The sequence below is a fragment of the Diabrotica virgifera genome, chromosome 3 (assembly GCF_917563875.1).
Source record: "Diabrotica virgifera virgifera chromosome 3, PGI_DIABVI_V3a".
NCBI lineage: Eukaryota > Metazoa > Arthropoda > Insecta > Coleoptera > Chrysomelidae > Diabrotica > Diabrotica virgifera.
Window position 1 is genome coordinate 118,708,388 of NC_065445.1, and position 27,868 is coordinate 118,736,255.

Genomic DNA, 27,868 nt, shown 5'->3' on the forward strand with positions numbered 1-27,868 from the left:
AGAACGTTTTCAGACCTATCGGTCGATCATCAGTGAATCTACAATAAAATAAGTAATCTCACTATTAGAATTGAAAGATGGTTGAAATTTTTAAAAAGCTAAAAAAGTGTGGTTAGATTACTTACGTGCATACTTGCTAAATAGCCCCAGAACCAAACAATGGTTGAATTTAAAATTTAATTTACAATATTTAAAAATAATATTAAACAGGCTAAACGCCGATGTTAAAGGATATAGCCTATGGGAACATGGTGAAACCCTACCAAAACCTCAATCAACCATCTTAGGCCAACTTTGACTATAAAGTGTCACAAGTGTGTAAGGAACTGTTTGAAGTGACATTGACAGTAGAGAAAAAGGTAGTCGATTTTCAAAGTTAATTAACCAAAAGGTCATGACCCACAACAAATGATAAAGATTTTAATATCTGAAAATGTCTAACATTTTAAATCTATTGGTTTTTGAAAAGAAATTGTGATATACAAAATTAATTTAGAATATAAGATTATTTATATTGACTGTAAACTATAACATTAGATTGATCAAATTGATAGAAAGAAAGTTAAGCTGCTGTCGATAATGACAGCATTATTGACAGAAGCTTAACTTTCTTTCTATCAATTTGATCAATCTAATGTTATAGTATACCTACAGTCAATATAAATAATCTTATATTCTAAATTAATTTTGTATATCACAATTTCTTTTAAAAAACCAATAGATTTAAAATGTTAGACATTTTCAGATATTAAAATCTTTATCATTTGTTGTGGGTCATGACCTTTTGGTTAATTAACTTTGAAAATCGACTACCTTTTTCTCTACTGTCAATGTCACTTCAAACAGTTCCTTACACACTTGTGACACTTTATAGTCAAAGTTGGCCTAAGATGGTTGATTGAGGTTTTGGTAGGGTTTCACCATGTTCCCATAGGCTATATCCTTTTACATCGGCGTTTAGCCTGTTTAATATTATTTTTAAATAATGTAAATTGAATTTTAAATTCAACCATTGTTTGGTTCTGGGGCTATTTAGCAAGTATGCACGTAAGTAATCTAACCACACTTTTTTAGCTTTTTAAAAATTTCAACCATCTTTCAATTCTAATAGTGGGATTACTTATTTTATTGTAGATTCACTGATGATGGACCGATAGGTCTGAAAACGTTCTGAATTGGACATATTTTATTCAATCCATTGGGATTTTTTAAGTTTTAATAAATATACCAATTTACATAGAAGTGGTTTTACTTCTTGTTAGAGTTTTTTAACTATATGGTATACAGCCAACCTAGGGAACTTCCCTTTTAGTTTAAATAATGAAAAAACTAAAAGTGCGAATTTTGTAATGAAATTTGGTATGTGGGGTTAGAATAATATTTGGAACAAGTTGTTCAAATAACTTTTTTCGATATCTCTAACGGGAAGCAAAATAGCGAAGTAAACAAAACAGTGTAGCGTGTATAAAACATTTATGGGGAGGCTAAGCCTCCCTTGCTTCCTCTAACCAGCCGCCACTGGTAAGAACTATATGAGGATCAAGTTAATGTTGCACATAATGAAAATTCGGGAGAAAACTGTAGTTAAGACTAAGGCGAGGCATCGATAGAAGAAGAACATTTGTAATTATGTCAGGAAGGAGGACAACTGTTACCTTGTTTACACTAAGACAGTTGATAGAGAAATACTTCGAAAAGAAGAGGAGAGATACATTTGGTATTTATAGAAGTATAGAAGTATAGAAGTATATTAATTTAAGTAGATTAATTTAAGTAGATTATTCTATCAGTGATATAGAGTCGGACTAGAAAATACAGCCAAACAGGTCAAACGCAGAGAAAGATATAGAGAGAACTGGGGAGAATAGGTAAACAGTGGATTAGATTAGCGCAAGATAGAGAAAGATGGAAACAATTGAGAAAAAGCTATATTCAGGAGTGGATGGAAAATGATTGATGAAGAAGAGGGGAAAGCTTATAGAGGAAATTTCATTGGAATGATAAAAGAGAATGAGCTGTCAACCTTCCCATTATTAAAAACACAAAATGCGCAAATATTTGAGACAGAGAGAGAGAGAGAGAGAGAGAGAGAGAGAGAGAGAGAGAGAGAAAGAGAAACAAAGGCCTATTGGCTATTCTATGTAAAATTTTCTAATGGTTGAGATAAAGATTTTGAAAAATACCACTGCCTTAAAATATCACGTCCTGGTTTTGCAACATTTTAAGACAATTTTCTTGTTCTTTTAATTATTTTGTACAGTCTAATTTTTTTGTTTAGTGGCACTGGATTAACTGAAGAACTCATACTCTATGTAGTTACAGCTCTTTGCCATCCGTCAGTCTATATTTCTCATGGTTTCATACATTTGTTTTTACAAGCAATACACAATTACAAGATAAACAATAGGGAACTTGCACATTTTTGTTTTATTACATAATAATGTTTAGTTTCGTGTAAAAATAAGATTTCCAAAATTTCACCTCATAATAATTGTGCAATACAAATTTAAAATCTTCTGTGTATTTAAATAATTTCAAACGATCGAAAAAGAGTGCGAACACTTGCGACATCACCAAGTTATATTCTGTAATGACAGATATCCTGTCTAGTATAAAAGTGTAAATCATTTTGTTTACATTTGTGTTTGATACAGTTTTTGAGGAGATAGTATTGAATTGTGTCTGTGTTTACTATAGAAAATAAAAGTAAATACTATAAGTGTTGTTTAGTACCACTGTTTAAAAGTGCAACCATTAAAACTCTCAATAAAATATTTATTAGATTACCAGTCGATAAGAAACGCCAGAAACGGAGTTTATTAAAGTCGTTACGTGCATGTTGAACATACATTAAAGACATTTTAGTTCATTCTCAAGGTCTTCATGTATTTGAAGATAATTTTAATGTAAGTTTATAATATATATTGTCTGCTTAATAGTCTTTTTAATGAATCAAGTGTATTTTGAACAAACAGAAAATATAACTTTTGGTATATTTTGGTAGATGTACCTACATTACAGATTAAATGATATTTACCTACACAATATTTTCTGGAACTGTTTTTGCTATAAAATTAAAACAAACTTATCATAATAATAAAGTTTTATGTTCATAATGAGTAAGTTACCAGACTTCCCTTTAGAAAAAACCCTCGTCGGTCATTTTAAAAAAATTGTCTTAACAAAAACACTCAAATATTATGAAATATATAGTTCACAGCAATTATCTAAAAATTTATAAACCTGAGATACACCATAAAATGACTACAAGTAAACGAATATCAAACGTAATGAATAAATTGCGCGGACCTTAAACATTTTTAACTTTATGACGTCACGACCAATGAGGGCGTGTTTAGGACTGGATGCTATAATTTGAATTTTCTCTCGATTTTAATCGTCTTTAGGGGACAAACAAAAGACAAAAACAACTTTTTTTCTTTGATATGTGTTTTAAATTATGTTCTGTTGTGATTTATAGCATTTTTTAAAATTTAAAATTTTATGTAAGTTCCCTATTCCTTCCACTTCAAGGTTTTGGATTTTTTCGACGATGAAGATGTCTATTTTAAATATTGCAGATAATTTATTTTTTCGTTATACTATGATAATTATAAGATTGTGTATTAGGAAAATTCGAGAAACGACGTTCTATACATACCTTCTGAACAAGAGATTTTGTGCATTTGTACTGGATATACCTCTCTGCGGAAGCTAATAGGGCACAGACAGTATCCACGTTGATACAACACTGAACAAATCCAGCGCAGGCTCGTCGTAGTTCATCTAAGCCGTAGTAGTCTGCTGCATTCATGACACCTACAAATTTATATAGTTAAAGTAGATTATTATATCTGAATTCATTTAACATCACAAGTGTATTCTTCCGAAATAAATACCCTTGAGCAACTTAGTAGAAGAGTACAAGTTTTCCGGGAAATAAAGCACCATCCAAATATAATTCGAAAATCGGTTAGAAATATCATAAAACGAGCAGGGAAATGTATAGACCAAAATGGAGGACATTTTGAGCAATTAATATACATAATATGTAGTTCATCTCTTTTTAATTTATGTGTGACAGAAAAATTCCAATGAAGCTGAAGGGAAAATTCTATTAAACAGCCATAAGACCGGCTATGATGTACGGAACTGAATGTTGGGCAGTGAAAAAGAAAGAGGAACAACGAATGCATGTGGCGGAAATGAGAATGCTTAGATGGATGAGTGAAGTGACAAAGAAGGATAAAATTAGAAATGAGTAGGTATATTAGGGGAAGTATAGGTGTGGCACCAATTGATGCCAAAATGAGAGAGCATAGGTTAAGATGGTTTGGTCATGTTCAACGTCGAGACGTTAATCACCCAATACGAAGAATAGCTGAAGTGCAGATTCCTGGAAGGAGTAGGAGAGGAAGACCAAAGAAGACCTGGGGGGAGACGATAGGCAGGACATCTTGGTAAAGGGGATTAACATTGATATGACCCAAGATAGAATTGTGTGGAGAAATGCAATTAGGGAAGCTGACCCCGCATTGGGATAAGGCAAAGAGAATGATGATGATCTCTTTTTAATTTATGTTATGTTAAATTATTGCATAATCAACAAAGAATTTTAATAAGAATGGAAACGATGTGATTAATAAAATTAAAATACCATCATCACAATTCTAATTTTTAATGATGAGCGTAGGGCTACAAAAAGAGAAGCCAATATAGTAAATAAGTATTAATTATTTTTAAAATAAGTATTGGTTCATTAACTTCAATAATTGATTACTAAAACTTAATAATACTGAGAGCTCTTAAAAAATTTCGATATAATTTCAAAATTAAAGTGATTAAATTCTCTGCGCAAAAAATTTAAGCGGACTACTAAATTTAGTTTTTTGTGCTCTTTTCAAATACGCAAACGGATTTTAAAGATTTCAATGCACAATGTGTTATTCCAAGGTTACAGTTACTTTATATTTTTATTGTTAAGGGAGCAAAATGCAAAATTTTGACTCATGTCAAAATTTTCTATGTGTTTTAAATGTATTTATTTTTTTCAAATCCTGAGAAAACTAATAAGTATTTTTAACAAATTAAAACGCAGAATGAAAGGCTACTTTATTACCGAGGGCCCAAAGTCCCTTAGAATAAATAAAAGTTTATTTGGAATGAATTATTTGTAATTAAAACTAACACTAAATTTTCTCTTTAATTTTCACCCCTGTAACTTATTAAAATAATCATTATAGAAGTTTTCAGGGACTTTCGGCTCTCGGTAATAATGTAATCTTTCATTCTGCATTTAAATTTTTCAAAAATATTTATTAGTTTTTTCAGGACTCGAAAAAAATGAATACATTTAACACATTGAAAATTTTGATATGCGTCAAAATTTTGCATTTTGCCGTTCTCCTTAATCTGAACTTGGATTTTTCTTTCATTAGAAGTTCTAAATCAGACACTTGGGTTCTAAATCCGACATATTATGTGTACCAAATATCAAAAAAATATACAAGGTGGTTCTAAAGTTATTGATTCAGAAATAAATGGGCAAAATGGATAAAGCACCCAGTTATAAAAATCAGTTATAAAATCGGTGGGGCAATAAGTGTAGTACCTATACATATCTAGAGCCGCCTCTGTGACCTCTATTCACCATTCAAGTATTTTCGTTTCCCATTGAAACACCTTGTAGTCTAAGAGCTAGTGAACCCTCCGACTAACGGTCGTCCTGTAAGGCTAGAAATTTTTCTAGTGATAATTCATAACACACCAAGGCTAAAAACCATGACCTGGCAGGCCTCAGCGGTGCACGTATATCTACCAGGTAAATCGAAAAGTGCAAATTTAGGGGGTAAAATAAACTTTCTCCTGTAAGGTTTAAATTTAAGTATGTGTTTGAGTAAGTCATTTAGAAGAAATGTGTACAATGACAGGCGATTCTGAAGAGCATACGACCTTGTCAGGCGAGGGGAAAGATTAGGGGTTTTTCCTAAAATATTTTTTTTGCATCGAACAAATTTTTTTTTAAGTTGTTTAAATCGTTCCAAACAGAAAAGGTCTTTAGTGATTTTTTTCTTAAGTTAATAGTTTTTGTTATATAAGCGATTGAAAATTTTGAAAATTGCGAAATCGACCATTTTTAACCCTAAATCGGACATTTATCTAAAAATTTCAAAGTTGCCAAGGTAGGTAGATATTTTTTAAACATTTATTGATGAAATCCCAAAGAGTTTCTTGCAATACAATATCGGAAAGCCCTCTGTTTTTTAATTGCTAATCAAGCGGGCGCTACACTGCAGTGTAAGTGAGGACGTTTGAGTTGGCATAAATTCATTATCTCGAGAATGGGCAAATTTTAAGAGCAATCCTCAGACAGGTCGATTTTTATTTTTAAATTAGGACTTTTTGGCATATATATATATATATATATATATATATATATATATATATATATATATATATATATATATATATACCAAAAAGTCCTAATTCAAAAATAAAAATCGACCTGTCTGAGGATTTCTCTTGAGATTTGCCCATTCTCGAGATAATGAATTTATGCAAACTCAAACGTCCTCACTTATACTACAGTGTCGCGTCGGCTTGATTAGCAATTAAAAAAGCAAAGGGGTTTTCGATATTTTATTGCAAAAAACTCTTCGGAATTGTATCAATAAATGTTTAAAGAATATCTACGTACCTTGGCAACATTGAAATTTTTAGATAAATGTCCGATTTAGGGTTAAAAATGGCCGATTTCGCAATTTTCAAAATTTTCAATCGTTTATATAACAAAAACTATTAACTTAAGACAAAAACCACTAAAGACCTTTTCTGTTTGGAATGATTCAAAAAACCCAAAAAAAATTTGTTCGATGCAAAAAGAATAATTTTAGGAAAAACCCTCAAACTTTCCCCTCGCCTGGCAAGGTCTTATGCTCTTCAGAATCGCCTGTCATTGTACACATTTCTTCTAAATGACTTACTCAAACACATACTTAAATTTAAACCTTACAGGAGAAAGTTTATTTTACCCCTAAACTATGCACTTTTCGATTCACCTGGTAGATACACGTGCACCGCTGAGGCCTGCCAGGTCATGGTTTTTAGACTTGGTGTGCTATAAATTATCACTAGACAAATTTCTAGCCTTACAGGACAACCGTTAGTCGGAGGGTTCACTAGCTCTTAGACTACTGTATAACAAAATAATTAAAATGTTTGTCACTTACCTAGAAGGGTTCTGGGTTGTAAAGTTACGCATCCTGTGTGAATGTACTCTATCAGTTGTCGGAACACGTCAGGCTCGAATTCTTCAATGATGAGTGTTTGATGTTGCTGCGAAGTGGGCTGAAGGTAAAAAACAGCAATAATTTGTTGCTATTTTTTACAATTTTGGTTAAAACAGTTTTATGTTTAAATCAAGAAAACAACTAGAAAAATAGTAAAAGCGAAACAATGAATGCTTGACGCCATTTTTGTATATGGAAATTTTTAGGGAAAGGCAGACGTGGAGATGTTACGAAGTGGGCTGAAGGTAAAAAACAGCAATAATTTGTTGCTATTTTTTACAATTTTGGTCAAAAAAGTTTTATGTTTAAATCAAGAAAGGAACTAGAAAAATAGCAAAAGCAAAACAATGAATGCTTGATGCCAATTTTTGTATATGGAAATTTTTAGAGGAAGGCAGACGTGGAGATGTTGCACATTACATTTTGTAAACTTTGGATGACAATAAAGTTTAAAGCAACCGAAAAGCTAGGATGTGGACTCCCCCGTGCCACTGGATATGGGCGCCTATGTAGACTAGTGACTTAAAGAATATTTTGTAAAGCGTTGGTTGCTTTTTTTTATTTTAAGATTAATTTGAAATATTATATAATTACTATAAATTTTAAAAATAATGTACAGTAATAGAAAAGAACATAGTACTACATGGAACCCAAATAATTGCTTATTCAAATTATCTAAAACTTATAACAGAAAAAAGAAAATAGTACCCATAATACTAGTCAAACCTCTAATGTTGGACAATGAAGCAAGTAAAGTGGGATTAGTAATGAATGAAAGCAACACCAAAATATATCGAACGGAAAGACAGGAAAGGGTCTATTGACCAGGGCGGATCTGCGAAAAAAGTCTATTTTTGGATGTGCGAGGTGGCATTCGGATTTTTGCAGATTAAGTTAGGTGACAACTTCAATAATAATAATTGACTTATGGTCCTTCTCAAATATTCCCGGAACATTATTAAAAAAATTAAAATATTTAAAAATTTCTAAAAACATTGATTTTTTTTCTTCTTTCTTTGCTTATAACTTTAAAACGATTCATTTTGGAACAAAGTCGTAGGAAAATAAAACAAAGATAATTGAATTTTGTATGATAAACGTCTGGTTAAAAATGTCTTAAATTATTACCCTTTCTGCAAAATAGCAAAACATACGAAATAAGGGGGCAAAATAAGCCTGTTTTTATTCAATGTTTTTCAACCACTTTCGTTGTACTTAGAACTTTCGTAATTCGCTTAGAAAATTCTTACAACATATTTAAATCGTTCACCAAATTTCATTAAAATCAACCTGATAGATTTTGCAGAATAATTTGGCAATCTAAATTTTTTTAAAAAAGTTCCAATTTTTTAAAAACTTTCTGAAGAAAAAGTGAACCATTTAGAAGTTTGCTCATTTTTATTACATAAAAGAGGTTCCCTACTTATCTAATACACTTTACAGATTTAAAATCGGATTATTTAAGCGGCATAGCACTATTTTAAATTTATAAACAATTTTTGGCTTATAAACAAATACAGTGAGGACGTTTGAGTTGGCATAAATTCATTTTCTCGAGAATAGGCGTCTCTGGAGATCAATCCCGAAACAGGTCGATTTTTTTTTAATTTGAACTTTTTAAAAAAAATTAGATTGCAAAATTATTATGCAAAATCTATTAGGTCGATTTTAGTGAAATTTGGTGGACAGTTTAAGTATATTGTAAAAAATTTTTAAGCGAACTATGAAGGTTCTAAGTGCAACCAAAGTGGTTGAAAAACATTGAATAAAAACAGTCTTTTTTGCCCCCTTATTTTCTATTTATTGCTATTTTGCGGAAAGGTAATAATTTAAGACACTTTTAACAATTCGTATATTATACAAAATTTAATTACCTTTATTTTCTTTCCCTACGACTTTGTTCCAAAATCAATCGTTTTAAAGTTATAGACAATGATAATAGAAAAAAATCGATATTTTTCGAAATTTTTAAATATTTAAATTTTTTTATTAATGTTTCGGGCATATTTGAGAAGCTATAATTATTGAAGTTTTCACCTAACTTTATCTGTTAAAATCCGAATGCCACCTCTCACATCCACCTCAAAACAGATCCGCCCTGGTCTACTAGTAAAAACTAATAATTTCAAATTTGAACATGTGGCCAACTTTAACTACCTGTGAAAATGGACAGGATACATGAAAGAATTCGGAAAGGTAATTAAGGTTTCTGAAGAAATAAATAATTACTCAAATTCAAAAATATTACCGATAAACAAAAACCATGACAATAACAAACAAAATGAAGAATATTTGGAAGAAAAATTATGAGATCAATCTTAGGACCAATAGTCCATTCTTTCACGGTTTTTGCTCTAAATTTTAAAGAACCACTTGGATTGACATGAAATTTGGCATACATATAGCTTACGTGTCAAAGAAAAAAAGTGATATTGTGCCGATGTGTGCTTTTGCCCTGGGGGTGACTTTCACCCCCTCTTGGGGGTGAAAAAATATATGTCCAAACTAAGTCCGAAAATGGGTAAACTGACTAATTTTAAATAACTTTTGTTCTATAGAGCTTTTTCGCCAAGTCAATACTTTTCGAGTTATTTGCAAGTGAATATGTTCATTTTTCAACAAAATAACCACATTTTTAGACGGTTTTCCGCAAATAACTCAAAAAGTAAGTACTTTGTCGAAAAAAACGTTCTTAGCAAAAATATAGCCTATAAAAAAGTAAAAAAATGGTGTACGCGTTAGGTCTCTGGATCTCGTAGAACCGGAGTTATAGCCAATGAAAAATAGATTCATATTCACCAAATTTCAAATAGAATATTTCGACGTGAAATATCCAAAAAATTAAGCACCTTTTGGGGAAAACCTATTATAACTTTTTTAAAGTGTTTAAAAAATGCTTTATTTCTGTTTTACAAAAAGTTTCTAGCATTAAATTTAAGCAAGTTACGCTCAAAATAAAGTTGGTCCCTTTTGTTTTTGCAAAAAAAAATCGGGAAGACCACCCCCTAATTATCAACTTAAATTAAATTAATTGTTACCGCTCCACAAATTATTTTACTTATGTTGTGTTTATATGATCTGTAAGTTTGATCGATTCAAAGTGCTTATTTTTGAAAAAATTTGGTTTCAAAGTAAAATTTTTAAAAATTTAAATTTTGAAAAATATGCTTTTTTTCAAAATAACTTAAAAATTGTTAGAGATACCAAAAATCTCGAAAAACAAAAAAAGTCCGATTTGCTTTTCTGAATATCATGTATTTTTTTGTTTTTCTTTTAGACAAAAATTGATTAAGATTTGGTGTTTCAAAATTTGCATACATTCGTGATCAGTGACTCTTTCAACCCCTTTTAACTACAGCCCTTTCAATAATAAGGACTATGAACCGATGAAACTTACAGATCATATAAACAATATATACACGAGTCAAGAAACTTGTGAAGTCGAAACGATTAAGTTCATTTAAGATACTAATTAGGGGGTGATTTTCTCGATTTTTTTACCAAAACCAAAAGGGACTGACTTTATTTTGAGCGTAACTTGTTTAATTTTGATGCTAGACATTTTTTTTATAAAACAAAAATGAAGCTTTTTTAAACACTTTAAATAAGTTGTAATGAGTTTTCTCCGAAATGTGCTTCGTTTTTGGTTATTTCACGTTAAAGTATTCCATTTGGAATTTGACCAATATGAACCTATTTTTCATTAGCTATAACTCTGCTTCTGCTAGGTGTAGAGACGTGATGTATACACCATTTTTTAAAAATTTTTACAGGCTATATTTTTGCTAAGAATGCCTTTTCGACAAAATACATACTTTTTGAGTTATTTGCGAGAAACCGTCTAAAAGCGTAGTTATTTTGTTGAAAAACTGAACATATTCACTGCCAAATAACTCGAAAAGTATTGACTTAGTGAAAAAACTCTATAGAACAAAAGTTACTTAAAATTAGCCAGTTTATCCATTTCCTGACTTTCTTTGGACGAATATTTTTTTCACCCCCAAGAGAGGGTGAAAACCACCCCCAGGGCAAAAGCACATATATCGGCACAATATCACTTTTTTTCTTTGACTTGTTAGCTATGTGTATGCCAAATTTCATGTCAATCCAAGCGGTTCTTTAAAATTTAGAGGTTTTGCAATATTTTACCGTTAAAGAAAGGACTACAAAAACAATTAATAACGGAGAAACAAGAGTGAGAACAAATAAAGAAATATACCTCAATAATAAAAAAAATCACGAATTGGATTCCACTGAAACCAAGAAACAGAAAGAGGTCCAGGAGAAAATGAGAGGGGAAGGGGGAACATATAGAATAGGATTTAAAAATAATGAAAATATCAAATTGGAAGACCAAACGTAATAATTGAAAATATTGAAGATGCATAATTAACGCTGGGACGATATATTAGTCCAAGAGGCAGCGCTGAAAAATTTCTCTGAATTTACTAAAGCTAAATTTTTCGCAGTTGATTACTGTGATTGTGTAGAGAAACATACTGCGGTCGGTCAAGCGAAACGTAGAACAGGGGTTACTGAGAGGGTATCAAAGTTGCTTTCCTACGAAGGTAATTATTTCCATTTACTAAGGCTGAAAATCCGTACACACATTCTAAATTGAATATAAATAAAAGTTATTATAGTCGGTCAGCTGTATGATGGGACAGATCTGGTCGGTCGGCTCCAATGAATGTACAGGGTTATTCACTATATTTTGACCCTCCTCTAAACTGCTTTATTTACAGAATTAGAAAAAAATGTAAAATACAAAACTTATTCAATTTTTAAATTATGATTTTTTGACATATATATCGTACTAGTGACGTCATCCATCTGGACGTGATGACGTAATCGACCATTTTTTTAAATGAGAATAGGGGTCGTGTGCTAGCTCATTTGAAAGGTTATTCGATTCCCTATTCAGTAATATAAACACTAACATGATTGTTTATACAGGGTGCTAAAAATTTTTTTTAAATTAAATTAATTGTTTAATTAATAATTCAAAAATTTCTTTTGGACACCCTGTATAAATAATAATCTTAATGTTTATATTACTGCATAGAGAATTGAATAACCTTTCAAATGAGCTAGCAGACGACGATATTCTCATTTAAAAAAATAGTCGATTACGTCATCACGCCCAGATGGTTGACGTCACTAGTACGATATATATGTCGAAAAATCATAATTAAAAAATTGAATAACTTTTGTATTTTACATTTTTTTCTAATTCTGTAAATAAAGCAGTTTACAGGGGGGTCTAAATATATATTGAATAACCCTGTACATTCATTGGGGCCGACCGACCGGCTCTGTCCCATCATACAGCTGACCGACTATAATAACTTTTATTTATATTCAATTTAGAAAGTGTGTACTGATTTTCAGCCTTAGTAAATGGATTTAATTACCTCCGCAGGTAAGCAACTTTGACAAGCTGTCAGTACCACCTGTTCAACCTTTCGCTTGACCGACCGCAGTATGTTTCTCTACACAATCACGGTAAACTGTGAAAAAACTTCTTCTTCTTCTTCTTATGCAATCCACTAATGGATGTTCGCGATCACGTTTGACCATTCTTCTCTATCCCTTGCAGTATGTATTAGGTCTCCTATGTTTTTTAGCCCTGTCCATTGTTTGACATTACAAACTAGCTTTAGTAAATTCAGAGAGATTTTTCGGCGCTGCCTCTCAGTCTATATGGACAAGAGATTAAATCCCAACGTCCAAGATGGGTTGGCCATGATCATAGACTCCCTAATAACCGCGTTACCAGGAGGTTCCCAGAAAAATGAATAAGAACAGAGAGGTACTGACCACCATCAAATCCCAAAAATTATATTTCGAACACATTATGCAAAATGATTGCAGATATGAACTTCTACAAGCCACCCTGCAAGGAAAAATATTTGAGAAGCGAGGTCCAGGAATAGAAACATCCTGGTTAACGAACCTCAGAACCTGGTTCAACAGATCTGTGTAGCTTTCCGCGCTACTGCAGATAAGAAAAATTCAGATATTATCCACTTTGTTTGATATACAGATCTTAAAGAATATACAAACAGCAACCTATTACCTAGTATATTGTAAACTATTAATACTATTTTAATTAAGTGAGCATTTTTCCAATTTTTTCTTGATCTTTTATATAAAACTATTTTAACCAAATTTGTTTATTGACCAAAGAAAATCTATATGTGCAGAATAATCCTATACTAGTTTAATTTTTACACTATTTTCATGGTTTTAATCAAATAGGTCTGTACATATATCTGTTTCTATGATTATATTATATTGTGGTTTAAGTTGTCTAATTTATAACTTAAACATGACACACTATTTTCTGTTAAAATATTTCATTTCTTACTGAAAATTTGTGACAGCAACAGCAATTTATTATTTGCAATTCTGCTATTATTTGCTCTTTTCACTTCGTCCGAGTTATTTGTTTTAAACTATTCTCTGTTATTAAATATGCTATGTTAAACGAATATTTTGTTTGCATCTTAAGTACAATATTATACTTAAAACCAAACCCCACCCTGTAAAGTCCTCTAATAATATCGACGGAAAATATCTCCCATAAACAGTACCTACGATGGTACTTAAATATTTGGTATTGTATCCTTATGAGAAAAAGCATTCAAATAATAATTTTTTCAACAATTAGTGGACAATGAAGTAAATTCCCTCCACAGATATTAAATAGTACATGAGAACGATAACGACCGCAACTCTCTGCAATAGGGCTTTTCATCGATTGTCATTTGTTTCGAACTTCTGTCATATCTTGTATAATCTGTGTATCATATTAATGTACACGGATTATACGACATATGACAGAAGCTCGAAACAAATGACTGTGAATGAAAAGCCCTATAGACAAAAAAAAGATTTTTTCCGAAAATCGGTCAGGAATTTAGATATTTTTGACAACATTTTTGAAAGAAACGTTTGATATTTCCTTATACGCTCTGAGCTTCGCTGGTGTCGCTCCTAGCGGTTACTAATTCAACTTTCACCGGTAATTTTTAAATTTATTATTTAATTGTTATCGTTTAATATTTACAACGCTAAAAAGTAATTAAATTGTAATAGATTTTTTTAAGATTTTGCTAATCATTTTGACGTTCTATTAATGAAATATTAATTTCTTACTTCGGATACTTTCACAATTATCATGTAGATGGTGCCAAGATTAATTTATAAGTACATATTACAGAACATTAAAAAACGCAAATTCAGTATTTAAAACGTAAGTATATTTAAGGTAAAAATATATACCACAGCTTTGATCAACTAATATTTTTTATAATTAATGTTTTTAATTTTAATTTTAAATTAATCACTTTGACATTTATGTCAAATTTCCGGTAAACGTTTACAGACTTGTCACTACTGGCGCTCACGAATTTATAAATATCCCCTCTACGTACGAGCTCACAGCGGATACTTAGCCGTTGGCGTTGCTTGGAAACGAAAAATAACTGTACGGAAATGTTATTTCCTTACTGTAAGGAATAGCTATTTGTATAACAAGGGAGGAAAGTGTAACTTTTCCTCCCGAGAATGAAGTTTACTGCCCGACGCGTAGCGGAGGGCAGTAATCATTCAAGGGAGGAAAAGGCACTTTACTCCCATGTTATACATATGGGTTTTCCACCTTCCTCAAATAACAAGTAATTTTTTCATTTTTACTTAATTTCTTTATGGAACTAACCAACAAAATTTATTAGAACTAAAACAACGAGTAGGTACAATATAACTGTCAACTGTCAAATATAAGTCAAATTATTAATGTAAACATTGTTAAATCAAAATAACAATTTACTGTTTTTTACCATTCTGCAAAATACAGGATGTTTTATAAATAAACGTTAAAATGTATAGATACTTCGTAATAGAAAATAGATATTATACAGGGCGTCAACAAGTTATATTTCATGAATGAAATACCATGACGTCACTTTTACTTTTCCTTCCTAGGGAGGAAAAATATTTTCCTCCCTAGGGAGGAAAAGTACAACTTTGCTCCCTACAATCAGGTCCGGAAAAGTATACTTTCGGTAGAGGTAGGTGGAAAATATTTTTTCCACCCACCTCTACCGAAAGTATACTTTTCCGGACCTGATTGTAGGGAGCAAAGTTGTACTTTTCCTCCCTAGGGAGGAAAATATTTTTCCTCCCTAGGGAGGAAAAGTAAAAGTGACGTCATAGTATTTCATTCATGAAATATAACTTATTGACGCCCTGTGCAATATCTTTTTTTATTATTTAAGTATCTATACATTTTAACGTTTATTTATAAAACACCCAGTAGTTTGCAGAATGGTAAAAAACAGTAAATTGTTATTTTGATTTAACAATGTTTACATTAATAATTTTACTTATATTTGACAGTTGACAGTTATATTGTACCTACTTGTTAGTTTTAGTTTTAATAAATTTTGTTGGTTAGTTACATAAATAAATTAAGTAAAAATGAAAAAATGACTTGTTATTTGAGGAAGGTGGAAAAACCATATGTATAACATGGGAGTAAAGTGCCTTTTCCTCCCTTGAATGATTACTGCCCTCCGCTACGCGTCGGGCAGTAAACTTCATTCTCGGGAGGAAAAGTAGCACTTTCCTCCCTTGTTATACAAATAGCTATTTCCTTACAGCAGATTCGGAACCAATTTATTAAAGAACAACTCTCAAAGAAGTACAGTAGAACTCCAATTATCTGGATTAATTGGGACAGGACCCGATCCGGATAATCAAAAATCCGGATAATTGGATTTTTCTCTAAAAAGGCCTTTTCCGGAAAAGAAACTTAATTACAGCAAAACACAATGGAGAACATATACGGTATTTATTATGAAAAACAATACAGTATAAACAACCCCAAATATTTTTTCCTTACAGCAGATTCGGAACCAATTTATTAAAGAACAACTCTCAAAGAAGTATGTATGCCATTACAACATTTTCTCAGAAAGAACTTGCATTTTTATTCTTACGATAGTCCATGAAACGGTTGCATGAATAGTTACATATTATTTAATGTCTCTGGATTTTGTTGGCAATAAATCTAACGAAGCATTATTCACTACTTCCATCAGTTCTGGATGAGTACCAGGCACCAGGAATCGAACACTCAACATCACTCATAATTAAATTAGCTAATTTTGCTTTTTAAAATGATTACGATCACAGAAAACACGAGAAAACACCAAAGATACTGCCAGAAATATGCAAATGCGTCAAATTTGACAATTCAATATTTTTGTTTCTATACATATAGTTACAAAACTGTATTTGGTGGCATCACGAATATTTGAGTCAAAATAATAATACGTCTATTTGAAAATTTTATCATGTTTATTTTAATATAATTTAAATGTTCAATTTTCGGAAAAATCGTATGTATGTATACCTTGCAGGAAAAGCCACATTCCCGGACTCTGTATTGCCTTGTCTCGGCTTGCGCCTCGACGGCAATCTTTACATCGTCCGGGAATGTTAAGCTTTTCCTACTAAGCACATAATGTACTATTTCTAAACTATTTTTTATAAAAAATATATCCACATGATTTACGAAATTATATTACACTATTCGTGAAAATATACATATATCCATGTGTGTATGTAGTTAGGATATTGACGAAATCTATTGTTTGATTCGTCTAACCATAATAGGCGAGCGGGAGATACCCCTAAAATGACCAGGTACTGACCACGGAGAGGTGAATGGCTAATTTTATTCATACTTTATATTTTTGAAGGTACTGAAAACGAAAATGAGGTTTATATTGAATTTTATGTGGGGGAACATTGTCAAAATCGCAATTTTAACCTAAAAATAAAAAAAAATGAAATCACGTTTTTTTGCGTTTACCTCGCTACAACTCTGTTCCCTTTTAAAATTTTTTTCTAAAATTTTTACAGTATATATTTCTCACCTTTCTTAAGAGAATGGTATTTACTTTAAGCTTTCAGTCTTATTCTAATAAAAGTTATGAATTTTTTAAAGTAAAAGGTGCAGATTTCTGAATTGCAAAGTTCAATCGCAAAAGTTGAGCGACGAAGTTTGAAATTTAGCTTTTTAATCACATGTATGTTAAAATATAGAGTACAAAGAAGTTTTTTGGAAAGTTTTAGATCAAAATGTTTTATAGAAAAAAATAGTGCAACTTTTATTATCAACATTAGAAATCCCCAATTAACGGTTATTTTCGGTTATTTTTCCGAGATACTGACCATGGGCGGTGAATGGCTAATTTTGGTCTTAGATTATGTTTATGACGGTGCTGAAAACGAAAATGAAATTTATTTTAAATTTTAGGTGGGCAAATATTGTCAAACTCGTAATTTTGCCATAAAAATAAAAAAAAGTGAAATCACGTTTTTTTGCGTTTACTCGCCACAACTCTGGTCGATTTTAATATTTTTTTCTAAGGTTTGTACACTATTATGTTGCTCACATTTTTAAAGACAACGGTAGCTGTTTTAAGATTTTGGACTTATTCTAGTAAAAGTTATGAATTTTTTAAAGTACAAGGTGCAGATTTGTGAATTGCAAAGTTTAATCGCAAAAGTTGAGAGGCAAAATTTAAAACTTATCTTATTAATCACGTTTATGTTAAAAAATAGAGTACAAGGAAGTTTTTTAGAAAGGTTTAGTTACAAATGTTTAATAGAAAAAAAATGGCGCAACTTTTAATATAGACGTTATACATCCCCTAAATAACACTTATTGTTCTAGATACTGACCATGGGAGGTGAATGGCTAATTTTGGTCTTATTTTATGTTTTCGATAGTGCTGACAATGAAAAAGTGGTTTATTTTGAATTTTATTTGAGGGAACATTGTCAAAATCGCAATTTTAACATAAAAATGAAAAAAAACTGAAGTCACGAATTTTTACGTTTAACTCACTACAACTCTGTTCCATTTTAAAATTTTTTTCAAAAATTTCTACAGCATATATATTTCTCACCTTTCTGAAGACTATAAAATTAACTGTAGTCTCTCAGTCTTTTTGTTATAAAAGTTATGAATTTGTAAAAATAAAAGGTGCAAATTCGTGAGTTGCAGAGTTAAATCGCAAAAATTAAGTGACAAAATTTAAAATTTATCTATTTGATTTCGTTTATGTTAAACCGTAGAGTTCAAAGAAGTTTTATGAGGACTTTTAAGTCTAGATGTGTTATAGAAAAAATATGGTGCAACTTTTAATTTTAAGAAAAACGTGGTTTAACTTTTTTTTATTTTTAGGCCAAGATTGCGATTTTGACAATGTTCTCTCACTTAAAATTCAAAATAAACTTGATTTTCGTTTTCAGCACCATCAAACACATGATTCGCCACCAATGATTAGTATCTCGAAAAATTAGTGTTAATTTTGGGATTTATAACGTATATGTTAAACGTTGCACCATTTGTTTTCTATAAAACATTTTGATCCAAAACTTTCCAGAAAACTTCTTTGTACTCATGTTTTATTTTTTAATTTGATTTAAAATCTATATTTCAAATTTTGTCAGTAAAATTTTGCGATTAAACTTTGCAATTCACGAATCTGCACCTTGTACTTTAAAAGATTCATAACTATTACTAGAATAAAACTAAAAGCTTAATTGAAACCATTGTCTTAAAAAATGTGAGAGATATATAGTTTACAAACTTAAGAAAAAAATATTAAAACGGACCAGAGTTCTAGCGAATTAAACGCAAAAAAACGTATTTCATTTTTTTTTTGTTTTAAGGGTACAATTGCAATTTTGACAATATTCCCCCACCTAAAATTTAAAATAAATTCATTTTCGTTTTTGTCATGGTCAAAGACATAATCTAAGACCAAAATTATTCATTCACCACCCATGGTCAGTATCTCGAAAAATAAGCGTTATATTGGGGATTTCCAATGTCGACATTAAAAGTTGCACTATTTTTTTTCTATAAAACATTTTGATCTAAAACTTACCAGAAAGCTTCTTTGTGATCTCTACTTCAACATAAACGTGATTAGGAAGTTAAATTTTAAACTTCGTCATACAAGTTTTGCGATTAAACTTTGCAATGCACAAATCCGCACCTTTTCCTTTGAAAAATTCATAACCTTTATCAGGATAAGAATAAAAGCTTGAAACAGGTACCTTTGTCTTCAGAAATGATGAGCTATATACTGTAAAAATTTCAGAAAACAAATATTAAAATGGAACAGAGTTGTAGCGAGGTAAACGCAAAAAAACGTGATTTAATTTTTTTTATTTTTATTTATTTTTAGGTTAAAATTGCGATTTTGACAATGTTCCACCACATAAAATTCAAAATAAACTTCATTTTCGTTTTCAGCACCCTCGAAAATATAAAGTATGAATAAAACTAGCCATCCACCCTTCCGTGGTCAGTATCTTGAAAACTAAGCGTTATTTTTAGGGTGTCCCGCTCGTGTATAATGTATTGGCATAGACTATTTTAAATTTGTATTATATTGTTTAGTTTAGATTTTTTTAGCATAATATTACAATATTTATCTACTCATTTTAAAATAAAATGCTCTTGATAATGAACAAATACTATGAGAGAGCAAGGTACAATAATACAAAATTTGTCATTTTTTCAGTAAGCAACGAGATAATAACAAAGTAGAACTCCTAAAGTTACAAGAGCACTCCCTCTATTGGAAATCTAGCCATGCTCTAAAATTCATCTATGAAAACGAACAGTTCTTATTTTTATAAGAAACTATCAGCCAAGAATGATTCATACTGAATTAAATTGAACATCACTGTATTTACTAAGTCAATATTGTCAGTGAAAGGTATTTTAACTGTTAAATAACAGTAAGAGAATACCTTTGTTTTCAAATGATAAAATTGTTGCAGGTGTGAGCACATTTTGAAAATGTTATGGTACAAAGAGTTTACTACTCACAATCTTATTGAAGGTGTTTATTAAAGCAGTTTGTGGGCGACCGGTTTCGGCATTCACAATATATTATATGCCATGTCAGGCCCATAAGAAACTGAACAAGCTAAAATTAAATTAAAAAAGTTTCAATACAGTTGCCCTAGGCTTAATTTTAAGTTTAGAGTTTAGTAATAATTAATAAGTTACAAAAGGTGTTATAAAAAAGGTGTTATAAAAAAGGGTTCGAATAGACCAGTGCTACTCTGATATTAACTGCAGTTATTAACCATAGTCAGTATATGATACATACGGTATTAATAATAACATTATTGGTACTTACATATCAGAACAAGAAAAGTGCAGTATAAAATGTGGTGTTAAATTTTAATTTGAAGTCCACGTGTCTTTCTCGATTTCAAACTCATACAGAGTGTCCCAAAAGTAGTGGAACGGTCGAATATCTCGCGAACTAAACATCGGATCAAAAAACTGAAAAATACGTGTTCAATCATTTTCAAAAATCTATCCAATGACACCAAACACCAACCCCCACTACACCCCCTGGAGGTGGGGGTGGAGGGTAACTTTAAAATCTCAAATGGAAACCCCTAGGTTTCCTTGCAGATTTGGATTCGTTACGTAAAAGTAAGCAACTTTTATTCAAGACATTTTTTCGAACTGTGGATAGATGGCGCTATAATTGAGAAAAACGATTTATCCTGATACCATGGGTAAATTATAGAAACGGTCTAATATCTCGAGAAATACACTTCTAAATGAGAAACAAAAAAAAAAAAAGGTTTGTAATACTTTTCGAAAACCTATCGAATAACGCTAAACATGACCCTCTAACCCACCCCCTGGAGGTGGGGTGGGGGGTAACATTAAAATCTTAAATAGCAACCCCCACTTTTTATTACAGATTCGGATTCGTCATGAAAAACTAAGCAACATTTATTCGAAACATTTTTTAGAATTGTTGATAGATGGCGCTTTAATTGGAAAATACGATTTATTAGCTCCATCTATCAGCAATTTTAAAAAATGTTTCGAATAAATGTAGCTTAATTTTTCATGACGAATTCGAATCTGCAATAAAAAGTGGGGGTTGCTATTTAAGATTTTAAATTTACCCCCACCCCGTCTCCAGGGGGTGGGTTGGAGGGTAATTTTTGGTGTTTATCGATAGGTTCTCGAAAAATATTAAAAACGGGTTTTTTTGGTTTCTCATTTGGAAGTGTATTTCTCGAGATATTAGACCGTTTCTCTAATTTACCTATGGTATCAGGATAAATCGTTTTTCCCAATTATAGCGCCATCTATCCACAGTTCGGAAAAATGTCTTGAATAAAAGTTGCTTACTTTTACGTAACGAATCCAAATCTGCAAGAAAATCTAGGGGTTTCCATTTGAGATTTTAAAGTTACCCCCCACCCCACCTCCAGGGGGTGTAGTGGGGGTTGGTATTTGGTGTCATTGGATAGATTTTTGAAAATGATTGAACACGTATTTTTCAGTTTTTCGATCCGATGTTTGGTTCGCGAAATATTCGACCGTTCCACTACTTTTGGGACACCCTATATAAGTGTTTATGACGTAACTACATGTTGCTTAGGTGTTCTGATTTGTCTCTTTATGAGTAAAATATATGTGCTAGAGATCATATAGTTGTATAGTGTACTATAGTGAAAAAATATATGACAAAAAACGAAGTTGGTGTATGACTGCACAGACGAAAAAGACATAACAACACATAATATCACTAAGTACAAAAAACTACATTTGTTGTGCCGATTGTGTACTGTAAAAAGGAAACTCCTGGCTTTTAAAAGGTTTTTTAAATTTAAAAGCAGTAAGGTATAGGGACACAGAGAATTAGATGGTATGGACACATAATGAGAAGACAGCAGAACAATCCGTTAAGAGTTATAACCGAATGGATACCACCAGGTACAAGAACCAGAGGCAGGCCTAAACTCAGAGACAACAAGTGGAAGAACACTTAAGAAGTATGGAAATTAGAAATATAGGAAGGAAAATCAAGCCTAGAGAACAATGGAGAAAGGTAGTGGAAACAGCGAAGTCACACCAGCAGCTGTAAAACCAAGCTCAGAATGGGATGATCCCCCACAAAAAGGATCTTCAAGTGAAAACAGCTTCAGCTTCCTCGGGAGCGTATAGCTTGTATATATATAAGGTACCGGGAATGCTTAAGAAATAAAAAAGTAGGTACCATAAAACAGTATTTCATTACAATACTAAAATACAGGGTGTTCCATTTAAGAAAATTCAGAAAATACTCATTCGAGTTTCGACCAACCCTTTGTACTAAAATTCAACATTTAGCTATTCTCATAATTTTTAACAATAGTAGACTATAATATTAAAAATTATTTGAACATAAATAGAGTTTTTGATATTAAACTAGTACAATTCTACAGGGTGTGAATATTGCTTCGAAATTAGGAAAAAAACGGAATTATCTTTTAAACTACCTTGTATAACATTACAAAACCTCATATTTTAAGGAAGAAGACATCGAGGACAATCGAAAAATGTAAAAATATACAGGGTGTCCCATTTAAAAAATCGAACTTATAAGCAACTTCCGGTATAAACGGAAGTAGCAAATAGATGAAAATATTTTCATTAAATATATCAGTCTTCAAAACCTCTTGATTCTAATTTTCATGATTCTGTTGCCTTTAGTTCTCGAGATATTTCTAATAGACCGTTTATCTGCATATTATGCTACAAAACACTGAAAAAACAACTCTGAAAATGATTGAGAAATAAAATTAAAAACTTTGTAAGTTGAATTTAATATTATCTAAACAATTAGTTCATATTTAAAATTATTTTGAAATAATTAAATCAGAATAACTAAAATAACTAATTTTAAATTTTGTTTAGTTCAATATGAATCAGTCAAAGCAACTGGGTACAATGTTATGAAAAATATGTGCAGAATAAGGTGCGATTTCATTTCACTTAACAGGAAATTTAATAAAAAATATCATAAATAATTAGTAAGAAACAAGCTTGCGATAAATTTTATTGCTATCTCTTAATTTCAGTTTTTTTATAGGTATTGTAATTATTCTTGTTAATACTTTATGTTATCTTGTTATGGATCTAATGACAGAGAAAGTAAGGGGGAGGCTCCTTAGTCAATGCTCTTTGCTAATGCTATCGTGTTAGCAGAGGAGAGCAAAGAAATGTTGGAAGAAAAGTTGGAGGATTGGAGAAGGGCTAGAAGGAGAAAACGGAGTATATGAGTAAGAGAATTTAAATACCTGGGCTCCAACATAACAGTAAATGGAACGCTAGGTCGAGAAATTGCTCACATGGTACAGGCTAGTTGGTTTAACTGGAAACACATAAGCGGGTACCCTGTGATCGAAAAATCGGGGAAGGACCGAAAGGAAAGATATAGAAGAGAATGGTGAGACCTGCGTTGTTGTATAGCGGTGAAGTGTGGTCTGTAAAGAAGATTCACGAAAAGACGATGGAGGTAGCTGACATGAAAATGTTACAGTGGATGTTATAGTCTAGTCGCAACAGAGGGGGTCCCGTGGGCACTTTTAGCTCGCCGCGATTTGATGGTGGTATTATAGGTTTTTTGGGTCGATGGATCCAATGGAAGTGGTCTGGAAGCTTAAATGTGGTGCGTTTAATTGTTACTAACAAATTATGGTAAAATTAGGTGTTTTGCAGGAATTATTAGAAGCCCTGTAAATAAATTGATAGTGTTAAGGTCTTCTATGGTGTATTTTTGGTCGCTGAATCGAATGCGACTAGTCGCGATTACTCAAAATATTTTCTTATTTTGTTAATAACAAAATGATTGTTTATTCGCTGAAAAGCTCGAAATGCGTTATCTACAGCAAGTTTGTAGTCTTTTTCATAGTATTTTTATACGATAAATCGATGGCCACTAGTCGTGATAGCTTAAACCACGTTCCGACTTTGTTATTAATAAATTATTGCAAAAATAACGGTTTATAGTACGTTCACTCACGGTTTTTGTTCTAGATTTTAAAAGACCACTTGGATTGACATGAAATTTGGCATACACGTAGCTAGCATGTCAAACAAAAGAACTAATATTGTGCCGATGTCTGCTTTCACCGTGGGGGTGAGTTTCACCCCTTTTCGGAGGTGAAAAAAGAAACCTTTAAAATAAGTCCGGAAGTGTACAAACTGATTAATTTTAAGCAACTTTTGTTCTATACAGTTTTTTCACTAAGTCAATACTTTTCGAGCTATTTGGTTTTTTTGTTGAAAAATGAACATATATTCACTGGCAAATAACTCGAACAGTATTGACTTAGTGAAAAAACTGTATCGAACAAAAGTTGCTTAGAATTAATCAGTTTATCCAATTCCGGACTTATTTTAAAAGTTTCCTTTTTCACCACCGAAACGGGGTGAAACTCACCCTCAGAGTAAAAGCACACATCGGCACAATATCACTTGTTTTGCTTGACATGTTAGCTACGTACATGCCAAATTTTATGTCATTCCAAGTGGTTTTTAAAATTTAGAGCAAAAACCGTGAGTAAACGTACTATAAACCGTTATTTTTGCAATAATTTATTAATAACAAAGTCGGAACGTGGTTTAAGCTATCACGATTAGTGGCAATCGATTTAGCGTATAAAAATTCTATGAAAAAGACTACAAACGTGCTGTAGATAACGCATTTCGAGCTTTTCGGCGAATAAACAATTCTTTTTTATTAACAAAATAAGAACACATTTTGAGTAATCGCAACTAGTCGCATTCGATTCAGCGACCAAAAATACACCAGAGAAGACCTTAACACTACCAATTTATTTAGAGGGCTTCTAATAATTCCTGAAAAACACCTAATTTTACCATAATTTGGGCTACGAGACCACTTCCATTGGATTCAATAACGACTCAAAAAACCTATAATACCACCATCAAATCGCGGCGAGTTGCCCACGGGACCCTCTACGTTGCGACTAGACTATTAATTGAGACTAGAAGTGACAAGATCAGAAACGACTTGATTGGAGAAAGAGCTCAAAAAGTCTCAAAAAAGATTGAAGAATAAACACTGGAATGACTTGGTTGCGGTTTTCTTCTTCTTCAGGTGCCGTGCTGGATTATCGAGCGTTGGCTATCAAATTGGCTATAATAAATTTGTTGACGGCAGCTCGGAAAAGGGATGCAGATGGTGTGTTAAACCATTCACTTAGATTTTTAAGCCATGACGTTCTTCTTCGACCTGACCCTCTTCTTCCGTCTACCTTGCCGTGTATCGTTAAATGGAGTATGTATATTATATCCCTCTGGGTGTCGCATAACATGGCCAAATTATTCCAGCTTTCAATTTTTAACTGTTCTAATGACTTCTGTGTCTTTTCACATTCAATGCAAAACAACTTCGTTTCGAACTCTATCCACCCAACTTATTCGTAGGATTCTCCGATACACACAGATTTCAAAGGCTTATAGTTTCTTGAGAAGTGTACCTATCCGTTAAAGTGCAACCTTACAAAAAGTAGAGAACACATATCATCTCACTAATCTAATTTTCAGATTCAAAGTAATATTGTTTTCATATAAGAGTTTCTTTATCTTTAAGAATGCAGCTCTGGCCTTCTCTATACGTATTCTAATTTCTTTGCTCATGTCCCAGCTCTCATTTAGATTACCACCAAGGTAGGTGATACTGTTAGTTCTCTCCAGTTGTTCACCATAAGCTGTTACCACTTCCGGTTGTATTGGCGTCTTTCTGACAACCATCACTTTGGTCTTTGGGGTGTTTAGCTTGTGTCCATATTTATCGCACGTTGTGGTAATCCTATTAATCAGATTTTGAAGTTCTTCGTAATTGCTTGCAATTAACACCGTGTCATCCGCGTATCTCAAATTATTAATAGGTATTCACACCATTCATTTTGATACCACATTGAACATTATCCACTGGTTTATTGAAAACAAACTCAGAATAAATCTTAAATATTAGTGGGGATAAAATGCAGCCCTGTCTTACTCCTCTTCGTATTTTAAGTTCTTCAGAAGTATCCTGGCCAATCCTGATGTTTGCACGTTGATGCCAGTAAATATTTTTAATAATACGTAGGTCTTTATCATCAATACCCACCTGCTGAAGAATGACAATCATTTCTTTATGTTTTACTCCATCAAAGGCCTTCTCAAAGTTAATGAAACATATAAACCGGATGTCCGACATCTCTGCATCTCTGTACCATAACCTGAACATTAAATAGTGCTTTTCTGGTTCCAAGGTTATTGCGGAATCCAAACTGTGTATTACCAAGTTGTCCTTCTATTTTTGGTACATCCTAGAGTGCAAAATTCGTAGAAATATCTTTAAAACATGACTCATCAAGCTGACGGTTCGGTAGTCAGTACATCTTTTCGAATTTGATTTTTTTAGGTAAAGTCACAAAAGTCGACAGCAGTCAATCCATTGGTATATAGCCAGTTTCATCAATTTTATTAAAAAGATGAAGGAGAGATCTTTTACCTGAACTTTCGACGAGCTTTATTATTTCATTCGGTAATTCATCTGGTCCCGTGGCTTTTCTGGTGCTTGCTAATATTATTGCTTGTTTAATTTCATTCATAGTTATGCTAGGTCCTGTAACTACTTCGTTAACCCTTATCCAGGCAACACATTTTATTTACGTAACCGGGCAACTCGGGTCCGTTGGGCCCACCACTGTTCTTGAATGTACTATTCATATTTACCCATATATTATATATTTCTAATATTCTTTTCTGATTTTTTATTAAAGTTAAATTTAAATTGTCTAGATTAAAAGAAGGTGCTACTACAGTATGCGGTCTACCTCGAGGGTGCGATCTAACTTAAGGATTTGTACAAAATAATGAAATGCAAGAAAACTTCTGTAGAAAAAATTTTTGTACGGAACAAGTTGCTCATCTACCGTTATGTTTTTTCCTGGTAAATAGTATTCCTGAAAGTTTCTTGATTACACACATCGCGTATTGCTGCTAATTTGTCGTTCCTTCTTCGTTCAGTCCTCGTGTCCTTATCGTCAAATCAAACAAATCTTAGCACATTTTTGAATCGTTTTAACCCTATGGTAGCTTTAAATATACTAGGTCCATAAAACTTACTTCAAAGTATATCTTCATTATAGATGTTGGCACTCTCAGGTGCCCTGCAGTTACTAGTAGTCCAATAAAGGCATATAACTCTGTAGAGTCGCAATATTTCCAGTTATCTATCCCCAGGACTTTTTCGGCTTCTTTATTTGTACACTTCACTATTTCGTTCACAATTTTTTCGTCCACAAACAAACAAAAGGAATCAACAGGATCATCTACACTTTGACCAGGGGATAACATTACTTTGTGGACTTTGCTTTTTATTATGTCGCAGGATCGCATACCTCCTGTCGGTTGTGGTTAAGTCTTCCGGTTAATTTCATCCTTAGTTTCAAAAATTACACACTCTGAAATCTAAGAACTTGTAGCTACACATTCTTCTTTATTATCACTCAATACTACTTGCCTATCATCCTCTTCACTTGCTTCTGAAAGATGATCTTCAATTTCAGAGTTCCGTTCAATGCCACCTACTTCAGGAGATTCTTCATCATCGGAATCCCATAAATTATTTGCAATATCTTGCAGTTCTGTAGCTGATAAT

General features: G+C 32.1%; 1 protein-coding gene across 9 annotated transcripts in view; it reads right to left on the minus strand.

Moving 5' to 3' along the window:
- The window catches only part of LOC114340960 (serine-enriched protein), a 207,726-nt gene that overhangs the window by 91,136 nt on the left and 88,722 nt on the right, over nucleotides 1-27,868 (minus strand). For 8 of the 9 annotated variants that reach the window (XM_050645436.1, XM_050645437.1, XM_050645434.1 and 5 more), the window contains 2 exons: nucleotides 7,230-7,347; nucleotides 3,662-3,819 (listed from right to left, as the gene is read on the minus strand). In XM_050645436.1, coding sequence (XP_050501393.1) covers nucleotides 3,662-3,819; nucleotides 7,230-7,347 — 276 coding nt within the window. The remainder of the gene's footprint in view (nucleotides 1-3,661; nucleotides 3,820-7,229; nucleotides 7,348-27,868) is intronic. The other variant, XM_050645440.1, reaches the window with a different exon arrangement.